The sequence below is a fragment of the Ursus arctos genome, unplaced genomic scaffold, assembly GCF_023065955.2.
Source record: "Ursus arctos isolate Adak ecotype North America unplaced genomic scaffold, UrsArc2.0 scaffold_32, whole genome shotgun sequence".
In the NCBI taxonomy this organism is placed as follows: domain Eukaryota; kingdom Metazoa; phylum Chordata; class Mammalia; order Carnivora; family Ursidae; genus Ursus; species Ursus arctos.
The window spans coordinates 11,738,509-11,752,185 of record NW_026623008.1 but is presented as its reverse complement, the minus strand read 5'-3'; the positions used below and the strand labels follow the sequence as shown (position 1 = coordinate 11,752,185).

The 13,677-nt window shown below is 54.0% G+C and overlaps 1 protein-coding gene across 1 annotated transcript in view; it reads left to right on the top strand.

Annotated features, from left to right (window-relative positions):
• Window positions 1-13,677, top strand: part of PADI2 (peptidyl arginine deiminase 2) — a 44,729-nt gene that overhangs the window by 26,473 nt on the left and 4,579 nt on the right. Inside the window, exons 7-14 of the mRNA XM_026519731.4 lie at window positions 2,548-2,726; window positions 4,512-4,615; window positions 5,506-5,617; window positions 6,117-6,224; window positions 8,777-8,928; window positions 10,793-10,937; window positions 11,683-11,776; window positions 13,516-13,601. Of these exons, the coding sequence (XP_026375516.2) occupies window positions 2,548-2,726; window positions 4,512-4,615; window positions 5,506-5,617; window positions 6,117-6,224; window positions 8,777-8,928; window positions 10,793-10,937; window positions 11,683-11,776; window positions 13,516-13,601 (980 nt within the window). The remainder of the gene's footprint in view (window positions 1-2,547; window positions 2,727-4,511; window positions 4,616-5,505; window positions 5,618-6,116; window positions 6,225-8,776; window positions 8,929-10,792; window positions 10,938-11,682; window positions 11,777-13,515; window positions 13,602-13,677) is intronic.

Here is a 13,677-nt window from a genome sequence, read left to right as displayed (position 1 = left end):
TCAAGGAGTCTCCTGGGGAGGTAAAATGGCTCCAAGGTGACCAGAAGGGTTATGCCAAACCATACCATGCGCCAGCCGATGGGGCCAATGCCTGGGGCCAAGGAGAGGTCAGGGTGGCTGGCAGGCCCAGCCCGGGCATGTGGGCCGCTCAATAGAAGGGCATTGTTGGTTCCTGCAGGGAGAGCCAGCCATGCCCCAGGCTGCCTGCACCGAGCTGGGGGGGCTGGGGGCGGGGGAAGGAGGCTCCTTGGAACAGTGGCTGCATTGTTCCCACCACAGAATCAATCTGCCAGAAGCCAGCCCAAGCACCAGAAAGAGAGACAGGTGTCAGTCACAGGCCATGGGAGGGAGAAAATCACATGCAGAAGAGCAAGAACATGTCCTTCCACCCGTCCCAGCTTCCCGGCCAGACCCCTTCCCTCCCCAAGCCCAGCCGCCCGGAGTCCTGGGGAAGCTTTGGAACTTTCTGCCAAGAGAAGTCAGCTTCTAGGCCTGAGAGCTCTCCCCTGAGCCTCAGCTCAAGTGCAGCCTGAATGCCTAGAGGAGAACTTTTTAATTATGCAGATCCATTTGGATCTATTCAGTGGTTACAATCAGCTCGGGCGCCCCCTGTCCTTCCTGCGTGAGAAGGACTTCACCTTCTGGATCAGCTCCTTGGCACATCCAGGGTCTCGGGTCCGTCTGCCTCTTATCTTGGGCCCACCCAAGGGAAGGGGAGGGAAGGTATTATTTCTTTGCCTTCTGTTCGTAAGCCATTCAACACAAAGGCCGTAAGTTTTGCAGAAAAGCCACGTGCCAGCTCACTCAGGGGCTCTCATACCACTGATACCTCCGGGTCCCAGTCGTGTTACTGATGGTTACCCATGGATACCGGGTTTCCCCAGGTTACTGATGCTGTGTCATTTTATCTTGCAATGACCTTGTGGCCTAGGTGCTATTATCCCCATTTAACAAACGGGTAAACTGAGGCTCGGGGAGGTTAAGTGAATTCCCTGAGGTTTTGCTGCTTTGTAAAGCCAGAACGGTATTTGAACCCAGGTCGCTCTGACTCTGGAAATCATAAACACTAGGGTAACGTGCCCTCGGAGAGATGCGTAACCAGGGTCCCATTGATCACACTGTGCTACGTGAGGAGCTGTCCGGAGCCTGGGCTTCGGAGGTTCCTCCATTTAATTTACTAGTTTTAATCACGCACCCTATTTGTACGAGGACCGTGCCGGTTTCTTACTCTAACCCGTGGGTGACTAGTCATTCACCGTTGCTGTTGACAATAAGTACTAAGCCGAGGCTGATTCTGCCCTCCCTGTTCTGCCCTCCCAGCTCTGCCGGGCATAAAGAAACTCCTTCTGGACTACATAGGGTCCTCCCTCCATGCCTTTGGCAATGCAAGTATGTCCTCTCCTCACCACACGCCCGCTCTGCCACCCCCGAGGCCATCTCAGAGTCTCCCTTCCTCTGCTCACATGCTCCCTACCGTGCCTCCCTTCCCCGCCTCCCCACCCCAGTAGCTCTGCTAGGACACTTCCCACATCTGCGTTACCTTATCATCGGCCGAGCACTGCTCTTGGATGCAGACACGGCATCTTGACCATTTCTAGCCACCCCCCTCCCCAGAGGTTGCCCATGCTGGGAACAGAGTAGTAATTCTGCTCTGGCCCGAAAATTCTCCTTTAGGGAGTGGCGTGGAAGCCATGGGTTCATTCCGTAGACGTTCATTAAACACGACCTGCACGACGTTCGTACTGGGCCCGGCCAGGCCTGGCTCTGCCCTCAGGTGACAGTCTCTCAGGGCCGACAACTGAACACTGAGATCGTACGCCCTCAGAAGGGCGGTGATGGGCAAGGATGGGGACTGCAGAAGCTCCACACAGAGTCCCTGGCTTGGTCTCTGCGGGATCTGGGCGTAATTCCCAGAAGGGACACAAACCGAGGCCTGGAAGGAAAGGAACAACTATTCCCAGCCGAGGGACAGGCACTGGAAAGAGCTGGGGGCTTCCAGTGGAGCCGAAACGCTGGAGAAACCTGCCTTTCCTCCCAACCACGAGACGGTACAGCCAGACATGCGCGGGGCTTTATGCCAATGTGGCTCCCATTTTACGGACAGGAGTTTGGGGTATAAATGGGCACCTTGGTGTTTTGTGTATAAAAGGGGAGGGGAGCTTGGGGTTCAGAATTGCACCTGATTTCGAGCCCCATCTTGGCCACTTGCTGGCTCCATGGCCTCTGCAATCCATTTCTCCTTTCTGAGACTCGGTTTCCTCCTCTGCAAAGCGGGAACGTGATATCCTTCCTCAGCACCACGAGGTGCTCAATCATTACCTGCTATCCTATCACCCGGGCCATCCCTGGGGTTGGCCTGTTTTATAGACGAGGAAGCCAGAAGCTACAGAGGTGATCTGGCTCAGTGCCACATGGCGAGCACACAGCGGTGCTGGGACGATGACCAGGCCAAGGCCTTTCTGGTGGCACTTTCTGCTTCTTGTCCCCCACCCCACTGACACCCCCCTGGCAGGGGCGGGGACCTGACGTTGGCCCTTCTCCCTCCAGACCCGTTTTTCGGCCAACGTTACATCCACATCCTGGGCCGGCGGAAGCTCTACCACGTGGTCAAGTACACGGGCGGCTCGGCGGAGCTGATGTTCTTCGTGGAAGGCCTGCGTTTTCCCGACGAGGGTTTCCCAGGCCTGGTCTCCATCCACGTCAGCCTGCTGGAGTACATGGCCGAGGTGAGGGCTCCCAGGCTTCCACCATGAAGGGCTGCCCCTGGGGACCAGGTGGAAGTCCTTCCAGAGGGCCACTTTCAGGGGTCCCCACAATGCTCCACTCCCTACAAAGCACCGGGCGTGGGGGGCAAGCTTGGAGACCTAGCTGCTCCCCACCGAGCACCCGCACCTGTCTGCCAGGCCCCTCTGAGCTATGCTCTAGGGATCGTCCTGCTTGCTGCACCTGCTCGCCAGGATTCCCTGGGGGTGAGGTTCCCGGCATTCCCCACAGCTGGGCCCTCGTCGGCCCTCCTCCCTGAAGGGGTGTGGGCCTGGTTCTGAGGCACAGATCCCAGTGGTAAGTGCAGGAAGCAAACCAGGCCACACACGTGAGGTCTATCGACTACTTATATGCCCTGCTTTTCCCTCCCCAGACTGTCCCTTCACCCTAACTGTGGGTTATACCAACTCTGACCACAGGCTGAACCCCAAATCCCAGCCCCAGGTCATTCCCCCAACCCTATGGCCAGACATCTCGCTCACTGTTGTTCTTGGTTTTGGGAAACTGGACGGGAAGGAGAGCACCTGCGTCTCTAGGGGAGAAGCCCCCCTCACTTAGAGTGTGTCCTACTGACAAGGAGCTCTCGTAGCGAAGAGTGCAGCCCCAGACTCCCACCTCCTGGGCTCTCCCCGTTTTGCTCAGATATAGAGAGGGACCTGGCTGCCCTCCCCGACACAGGGTCCCCTCCCCATTGTCACTTCCAGGCTACTTTGGAGGCAGGACACGGTGGGCTCTGTAGAAGATGAGGCTGAATCTAGCTTAGACGTATGGGAACGGGCTCTGGAGTGAGACTGCCCAGTTCCAAACCCAGGAGACATTGGGCAGGTGAATTTACTCCCTGTGCCTTAGTTTCCCCATCTGTAAGACAAACGGCAGAAGTTTCTGCTTCCTGGGGTGGTTGTGAGCATCTGAACTTGCAAGAACTCACTCACGAAGCGCCCTCAAGTTCCTCAGGAGAAGAGACGCAAAATGGCAACGCTAACAGAACGGGATGGGGGGGCGGCTTCTGCTCCCACCTGTGCCTGGAGTAGCCTGGCCATCAGGGCCTTCAGACTGGCCCCTCCAGCGGGCACCAGAAGACACTCACAAGGCAGACCCAGGCAGGAAAGGCCAGCGAGGCCCCTAGTCCCACCTGCCGCCATGGTCTCCGCCAAGGGCGGGTGCCTGCTTCCTGTGGCTGTTCGAAGCCAACTACACAAAGGAACCCCAGGGTCCGCTCATTTTCCCGCAGGTTCCAGGCAAGCTTCTTGAACCTTTCCTCAAAGAACAATCTGGACGTAGCAAAATTCTCCCAAACAACATTAAAATGCTCACCTGTACAAAAGGGCAAGGTGCGCAAAGCAGAAACAGAAGGCGGTGCAGGGCCGGCCCGGTCATCCTGTGAGCCGGTTTCGGGAAGCGGACTGTGATGGGGAAAGATCCCATAGTGGTTGAGAGTGTGCGGGCAGCGGCCTGACCACCTGGGTTTAAATCCAGGCTCTCCCCCTTACTAACCACGTGAAACAGGTCTGTGACTAGAGGTCTGTGACTCAGTTTCCCTACCTGTAAGATACGGGTTATAATAGCATCTACCCCCTGGGGTTGCTGTAAGACGGAAATGAAATGGCACGTGTGGCACTACCCCAGGGCCTGACATACCGCAAGTGCTTAATAAATGTAGTATTGTTATCAGTTTCACCCGCTTTAGAAAGTAGGCATGAAAGGTACCCTGACCAGACTTTCTGATCCCCTCCCTCTCCCACGCCCAGGAGATTCCCCTGACACCCATCTTCACGGACACCGTGATATTCCGGATTGCTCCGTGGATCATGACCCCCAACATCTTGCCTCCCGTGTCGGTGTTCGTGTGCTGGTAAGCAAGGGCCAGGGTGCAGGGAGGCCGCGCAGCAGAGCGGCTAGAGCTGGGGCTACAGGGGCGGACGGACCTGAGTTCAGAGCCTGGCTCTGTCACTTACCACCTGTGTGACCCTGAGCAGCTCACTTGACTTCTCTGTGCCTCTGTGTCTCCGAAATGCTGACATCACAGAGTCACCATGGCATTAAATGGAGCAGGCAATGTATTAATCCAAAGTCCTGGCACGGTGTGTGCTTTAAAAATAGAAGTTATCATTCCTTTTCTCCTTCTTGGCCCACATCATCAGGTTGGGAACTTCCTATGCAATGGGTGTTCAGCTCATCTTACGTAGCATTTTTTTCTTTTTGAGCACCTATTATGTGCTAGAAAGCTGCAGCAGGTGAGAAGCAAGGGAAAGGAGTCCCTGCAGGTGGATGCTGGCCACAATGAGTGGGACCCTGAGGCTCTGGGCCCATCCCCTGCCTCTGGGCTAGACACAGCTCTCCTTCAGAAATCTGGGGGGGGAGGAGGGCACATATTGCATGGTGCACTGGGTGTTATACACAACTAATGAATCATCGAGCCTTACATCGAAAACAGGGGATGTACTGTATGGTGACTAACATAATATAATAAAAAATCATTATAAAAAAAAAAAGAAATCTGGGGGGGGGAAGAGTTCCTCTTCTTGTTTTATATGTTCGTGACTTTGGCAAACACCACGAGTGGAGGAGTTTGCTTGTCCTTGGCTCCAGCAGCCTTCACAAAGGTGACTATGAACACCTTTGCGACATCATCTGCCCAGCACAACCCAGAGGGGCCAGCTGCTTGTTGCCACCTCAGTTGGACTGGCCCTTGTCCTTCCTCACCCTTCCTCCTGGCCTCCCTCTCTTCCCCGAACTTCTCAGCATGAAGGACAATTACTTGTTCCTAAAAGAGGTGAAGAACCTGGTTGAGAAAACCAACTGTGAACTGAAGGTCTGCTTCCAGTATGTAAACCGAGGTGACCGCTGGATCCAGGTGAGGCACTGCGGGCTGGGAGGGATGTGGCCTATGGCTCAGGCAAGAAGAGTTGGCTAACGTCAGTGCCCTGGCACCCAACAGCTCCATGCACAGGAATTCTGCTGTCGTCTCACATGTGCACATGTGCACCGAGACAGAAATGTATACGGTGATTCACTGCAGCATTGCTTCTTGAAGTAGCAAAAGACTATCCCCCACGAGGGACTGGGTAATCATATAAGGGGATAGCCTTACCGTGGAGTACTATACAACAGCTAAAAAGAAGCCAACGTAGAAATACAGAATACACTTCAAATTAAGGTGTTGCTTGCAGGAAAATGTACATAGGATGTTATTGATTATGTTTTAAGAAATGGGGTGGATAGGAGTGTGAATATGCTTGAGGCATGCAGAGACCATGTGAAGAAGGCTATGCAAGGAACCCCAGTCATCGTTTGCTAGTGAGGAGAACTAGGGAGGCTGGCTCATCTGACGGCTCTCCTTGGTGTCCCCACAGGATGAAGTTGAGTTTGGCTACATAGAGGCCCCCCATAAAGGCTTCCCCGTGGTACTGGACTCCCCCCGAGATGGAAATCTGAAGGACTTCCCAGTGAAGCAGCTTCTGGTGAGATGCTGAGGGTCACTTGGGGTGGGGGGCGGGGGAAACGATCCTGGGGACTCTTCCAGGACAGAGTGGGCAGGAGACCTGGGGCACCCTTGACAAGTTCGTCTGTTGCCCAGCGCCTCCATTGTCTCATCTGCAGAATGGGTCAGTTGGGATAGTGACCTCCATGGTCCTTTCCTTGGAGAGTTTTTTCATGGGAAAGCGTGACACTACCCCAGGGCCTGGGACACCACAAGTGCTCAATGAATGCACTATTGTTAGTTTCACCCACTTTAGAAGGCAGGAGCAAAAAGCACCCTGACAAGAGTTCTCGATCCCCTGGATAAAAAATTTACTCATGGGAGAGCTTTCTCGTAGGAAATGGGAACTGTGGGAAAGAGGCAGCTCCTACCCCTGCCCCACCCCCAACTTGCAGAAAAATCAGTTTCAAGGAGGAAAATTATAGTTAAGCGATTGTCGAAAATCATGGTTCCAACTTCAAAGCTCATTGAAGCTGTGGCTTTCAATCTGTGTGTGTTTTTTAAAGCCATCTGACCCCCTGATTCTAGAGGCCATTACCACTCCCAGCGATGCCTTTAACCAGTGGTGGGGTGAGGGCAGAACCAAAACCTGCCTCTTTTGCCCTCACCTTCCACCTTGAACAGGCAGGGGAAGTTCGGACTGAGAACGAAGCAGAGACTGGGATGGGTCAGAGGCTTTTCCCAAGGTCACACACAGGGCAGCCTCTGTTTGAGTCGGAGACATTCACAGGCTCACATCTACTTCTTGAGAACCTTCCCTAGCCTAGAGCCCTCACCACAGGGAGATGGTGGTAGAGCCTGGCCTCGCATCTTGTTCCACGCCTTGACCTTGGGCAAGCAGCTTAACCTCCTCAAGCCTCAGTTTGCTCATCTGTAAATGGGGACAGAAATGGCATTCCTCTCACAGAAATTGTGAAGGTTGAAGGCACCCAGAAGGCGTCCTGCTGCACCTAATACAATGATCATTATTAGTCGCCATTACAGTTGTCATTCCACAGCCCTGGACGTCGTCCTCGGTGAGGACTGTCCACTTCCTCCCACACTGTGGGGGGTAGAGTCAAACTGGTCCCCAGCAATGGTTGCCGCAGGCCTGAGGACCAAGGCCTCCCAGCTCCTGCTCTCACGTCCTTCCTGGGTCACCACCTGCCTTCAGTGTTCCAGGCTGGCCTGGTGCCAAGGTCCCGGGCTGCATTGTTCCTGGGGGCCTGGGCCAAGCCCGGCTTTGTGCTGCGTGCCTGCCCGCCTGCGTGATGCCATAAAGCCCAGCTGCCCCAGCTTCCAGCAAATCACACCTTGCCATCTGGGGCTCCCGGGCGAGAAAGCGCTACGCTGCAGCCAGCCACACCATGGGGCACGGCTGTCCCTTGAGCCTCTCAGCGGGGCCAGGATAAGTCACATCTTTCCACCCCATGGGATTTTTTAACAAGAATTTTTGTCAGGCAAGCTTAGTTCCAGTCCCAATGCAAGCTCCCAAGCAAGGGCCCTACTTTTTCATCAAAAAATCCTGAAAGGAACCTTAACATCCAAGGGTCCCTGGGGTTATATTGTGTGCCAACTCTAGTGTTTTGGAGCTCTGTTCTAAGGATTCTGAGACTCTCTGTGGGCTCATTGAACAAATACAGTTGGTTGGGAATAGGTTGGGACGGTCTGTATGTTACATACCTGTCACTCCTGCATGTATCGGTCAGCTTTTACTGAGGCTGCAGTAACAAACACCCCCCAAACCTTACTGCTGACAACAGCAAAGGCCCATTTCTTGCTTGCACTCTGTGTTGAATGTTGGTTGGTTGTCTGCAGCCCCGGTTCCTCGTGCCTTCCCCCTTCTAGAGCCCAGGCTGCAGGAGTAGCCCCAGCCTGGAAAATGCCATCGTCCTAGCACGAGGAGAAGAGAATGATTTGGCAGACATACACAGCAGATCTTATGGCTTCTGCTGAACTGGCCTGTGTCACTTCTGCTCACATTTCACTGTCCAAAGCCAGTCACATGACCAAGTCCGACCCTGGGTGGGGAATTCCATTCCTTACTCTGGGAGATAGCACATACCAGCAATGGCTCAGGATGCAAAAATCCTCTTACTGGGAAGAGGATAGCAAATGTCTGGGACCTCTGGACCTACCACCCTCCCTCCAGTACTGAATCCGACACCCCTTTTACATATGGGGAAACTGAGGGTCAGGTAAAGAAAGATACCTGCAGGGATGTCAACAGCACAAAATGAGAGCTAGCCCTGAAGTCGCCAATCTGTCTCTTGTCTAGAAACAGAGGCACATGCAGAGACCCAGTGGACACACACACTAATACGCACTTATAAACTGTCGTGCATGCCCCCCTTCACACCAACCAGCCCACAAACTCAGCCTCCCCACGCCTGGCCCCCTGCTCTTCAGTGGGAATAAGAAGACCCCCTCGAAACCAAGTGCTCACAGTGCCAGACCGAAGGTGGTGAAGAGTGGTCATCAGTGGGTGGCTGAGCTGGGGCTAAGGACTTCTGGCTACAGGAGGCTAATGATGGGTGTGTGTCCCCTGCCCAGGGCCCAGATTTCGGCTACGTGACCCGGGAGCCCCTCTTTGAGCCTGTCACCAGCCTCGATTCCTTTGGGAACCTGGAGGTCAGTCCACCAGTGACTGTGAATGGCAAGACATACCCCCTGGGCCGGATTCTCATCGGGAGCAGCTTTCCTCTGTAAGAGAAGCCAGGGTGGGGCTGGGGGGAGCGGGGGTGGAGAAGTTACTCTTCCTCCTTAGGAGTGGCCGAGTGGCTCACACATAGAGTGATTGGCTGGGAGAATGAACCCCTTCCGCGACTCTGAAAAGATACAGACACTCTTAGAAATAAACCCACGCTAGCCTTTATATCTTAGTATGACTTAGGATCTAATATAAAACTAAATAAATAGCTCTTCCCCAAATGGGAGGGTGTATAATGAGATTTAAACCAGGTAGGAAAGGGACAGAGGAGTCCATAGAAAGTAACTGAAAGAAGCTGAATGGGAGGGTACCAAAAAGTCCTTGGGGTTGCCCATACACAAAAGAGGGCTGAGAAGACATGGCCCTGCCCCCAAAGCATGAGTCTCTGGCTCCGTGACACTGTCACTCCCTCCCCCAGGTGACCCACTTCCCAGTGAAAAGGCAGATTCTTCCTTGGTCAGGACAGTCATTAGGAAGAGTGAGTACTGTGGGTCCTCATTTCACAAAAGGGCTGCCAGCAACCTGCATACATGGGATCAGCCAGGATTTGGGCACCAAGTCCCTCTGAGCCACATGGGATGCTCTACCTTCTGGGGGGAAGCCAGCAGCCAGGCAGTGCCCGTTTGCCCACCTCCTCTCCTCCCTCCACTCAACAGTCACTCATCGATTCATCAGGTGTTTCCCATACACCAGCCAAGTGCCAAGCCCAGTGCCAGCCATGGCGTCTAAACCTGAAGCCCAGTCCCCGCTTCAAGGAGACAGTGGAGATCACAGACATGAAACAGCAGGGGGAGGGGACTGTATACAGTGATAGAAAGAATGATAAGGAGTCAGGGGAACCCAAAGAGGGGTCCCTAAGTCCCTTGGGGAGTCCAGGGAGGGCTCCTTAGAGACAAATATTTATTGAGGGACTTCTCCGCCAGGCACTGTTCTAGGCTCTAGGGATACATCAGTGAGCCAAGCCGACAAAGCCCCAGCTCTTGGGAAATTTTCAATTAAGGTGGGAGGAGTACGGAAAATCAACATGGAAGCCAGCAAATGAGACCCTTCTGGATGCTAATAAGTTATAATGAAGAAGGTAAAATAGGGTTACATGGTAAAGAGTGACAGGGCAGGTGCACTTCAGCTTTCGTGATTTTAAGGAAATGACTTGGGAATCGAGGCTTGAATGAGAGGGGAGCAGCCATGGGAAGATCAGAGGGAAAGAGCATTTCAAATAGAAGGGCAAAGCTTTGAGGGAGTAGCAAACTTAGGAAGTAGAACAGGAGGGAGGGAGGGAGGGGAGTAGCAGATCCAGGCAGGGGCTAAATCAGAGAGGAATTTGTTGGCCACTGTGAGGACCTTGAGTAATAGTCTAAGGGTACTAGGAAGATCGAAGACCTCAGAGAGTCTAAAAGTCAGGAAGGGCTTCCTGGAGGAGGTGTCGCTTGAACTGATCAAAGATGAAAGTTAAGCAGAAGTTAATGTAACAAAGAGGCACATGGGCTAGGGCAGATTTTGGAACCATGCCTGTGCCCTAGCCCCCTCCAGCAGTCCAGGCAGGACCCCGAGCACAGAAGCTGGTCTCTTTATACCCACTGGCGCCCTCAGGAGCTGAAAGGGCTGAAGGCCAGGCTCCATGCCGTTTGTACAGGCCATGGCTCCAGCTAACGCCTCCTTCTTTCTCCTTGGGCTCAAATGCCTTCCTGCCGGCCCCAGGGTTTCTCAGCCCTGTGGCTCAGGCTCCTTCCCCTGACTTTTGCTGATGCCACCCTGGATGCAGGCTGGGTTGCAGATGCTGAACGCCTGCAGGCCCTCTGGTGAGGCAGGCACAGTGGGAAACCATCTGAAGAGCTGCCTCCTCCCCACCCCTGCCCCAGGTCTGGCGGTCGGAGGATGACCAAGGTGGTGCGGGACTTCCTGCAGGCCCAGCAGGTACAGGCACCCGTGGAGCTCTACTCGGACTGGCTGACCGTGGGCCACGTGGACGAGTTCATGACCTTCGTCCCCATCCCGGGCACAAAGGTGAGCTGGCCCCTGAGGCTGGAGTGAATAGGATGATGGAGCATCCATGTACTACCAGCTCTTGTCAGCAGGGAGCAGGATCTACAGGTAGTGGACTGCAAAAAGGAAGAAGGAAGTAGGCTCAAGTTGGTTTGCCTGTTGTCATTGTGGCAGGTAAATTTTTAACCCAAGCTACCAAATATTAGCATTTCAACATGGAATCAATGTGAAAATATTAATGAGAGATTTTACATTCTTTGACTCATACCAAGTCTTCAAAATCTGATGTGTATTTTACTCCTAACCGCACATCTCAATTCAGAAGATTGGCCACAATTCAGGAGTCTAGTATTCACGGGGCTGGTGGCTCCTGTATTTGCCATGACACTCTAGAGACCTATGGGGTATGGGCCTGGGGCTCTTTCATTTTCTAAAGTGAAAGAATGGTTGCAACTTCATACCCTGGAAATGTTGTGCAAATGGCCTGTCCTCTTGGCCACTCGGAGACACACTTCCGCCCTGTCCAAGCCATTTTGGACTCTAAGCTTTGACGCTGTGGCATTGCTGAGGTGGGGGAATGTCTACAGCAGGAAGGGTAAAAAATACTCCCCCGAACCAGAGACAACCCTGCCAGGCAGCCTTTGCCCCTCAGCATGGGGAGGCCTGAGACAACAGGCAGACAGGGCTCCGAGGCCCCAGGGACTCCCTTCTGCTCCCTGGCCCCTTCCTCTCTGCTGACACTGTCCCTCTGGATGTCCTCTCGCAGAAATTCCGGATGCTCATGGCCAGTACCTCGGCCTGCTACAAGCTCTTCCGAGAGAAGCAGAGGGAGGGCCACGGGGAGGCCATCATGTTCAAAGGTGAGTGCCCATGGGACCTTGGCAGGGAGTGGGGAGCAGAGCCCCCAGAGAGAGGCTCCCAAGGATGGGGCAGGTGATTGCTTTGCCCCTGGGCATCCAGCTCCCCTTCCCTGGGCGTCTGGCCTGCTCTGGGCTGTGAGGTCATTGTGGTGGGAAGCAGCCCTGGCCCTCGTGACCCTCGCAGTGGTCAGCCGGACCGTCGAGACACCCACTGCTCGTTATTATCATCAGCAGTGCCAAATGCTTCTTCAGGACCTAGCATCTACTTTAAATGGCACCAGACCCAAAAGAGAGGTAACTGACATGCGATCTGCGATCGAGGAGCTCGAAAAGGAGATCGAGAAAAACATACACAATGCAGTTTAGGGACAGGAAGAAAAGTGGGAGTAGATAGACACGATCGAGAGTCCGACATCATCACGGTCAGTCCCAGAGTGAGAAATTACCTGCTTCATGTAGAAATTCCCTGAATTGGGACAGATGTAGACGGGGATTAGATGTGCTCTTAAATGAATCATGGAAAGAAGGAAAGTTGATCAGGCGGAGACAGTGAGCCAGGTTAGAGAGGCCGTGACGATGTCTTCCTGACATGTTTTTCTTAAATTACTTCATGTCACTTCTCAGGTCGGTATCCCCGATCGCCCTTCTCCCAAAAGTCGCATCACTAAGGCTGGTTGATGCTTACATACGTCACTGCCCAACAGATCTGCAGGCAGTGTCCCTGACAGTGACTGGTGTCTAGAGCGGACGGGGCCGGTTTAAGCCCTCTGTTCTTTTTTGATTCCCCACCAAAGGGAATTTTTTTTCTTGGATTGGCAGGCACGAATCTGGATTTTCTGGAGGCTTCTTTATATATTAAACATACCCTAAAACTACCCATAGGATATAGAAACCATTATCTTTGTACAGATAGGTCCAAGTGGGGTGTGGGGACGGTGCAGGTACAAGGTGTGACAGCCCCAATCTCTTTGCCACTGACAAGCTACAAGACTGGGCAGTGCAATGCATCAGCAAATTCTTCCCGGATCAGGCAAAAAAGAAGAAGGAGCAGGAGGAGGAAGAAGAATTATTATTAATAGCTTAGCCTCTGGAATCAGACTGTCTGGTCTGCATGCAGGCTCTGCCACTAGCTATAAGACCTTGGACAAGTCATTTAACTTCTCTGTGCCTCCGTTTCCCCATCTTTAATGCTAGCGGCTACCTCATAGAAATGTAGGAAAGAGTTCTGAGCTAATCCGTGTAAAACACCTAGAAGAGAGCCTGTCACGTAGTAGGTGCTCGGTGAGGGTTAGGTTTTACTAATCAGACCAAAAGCCATGTGTAGCCAGGGGGCAGGTGCGGGCACCAACCAGGGCAGGGACCGAGCGTGAGGCAGGTCTGGAAAACAGGAAGGGTGACCTCTGGGTCTCCTGCTTTTCCACCCTCACCCTGGTCAGCTGCTTGTCCTTAGAAGCAGGCTCCAGATGGGAGACCCAGGTACCTACTTGTGCCACCCCACCCTCTGGCCAGAGAGAGAGCAAGGCACCGCCACCTCGTCCCTGGCCCAAGCAACGTGGCCGCCCTGGCAGACGGGGCCTGGGTTCCCGGGGACTGCCCTCCTGTGTCCCAGCCTGTCCCAGCTCCATCTCCCTCCTCCCAACAGTTAGCCCCAAAACTGGGGGGCTGATGGAGGGGAGCACCCAGGCTGGGCACCTGAGGCTAGCCTGTCCCCTCTGACCCCTGACCTCTGACCTCCACAGGCTTGGGCGGGATGAGCAGCAAGCGAATCACCATCAACAAGATTCTATCCAATGAGAGCCTCGTGCAAGAGAACCAGTACTTCCAGGTGAGCGCGGAGCAGGGGGCCCCCGGGGCGGGTGGGTTTGTGCCCCAGTGACACCGCTCCCATCCTCACGGCTTCC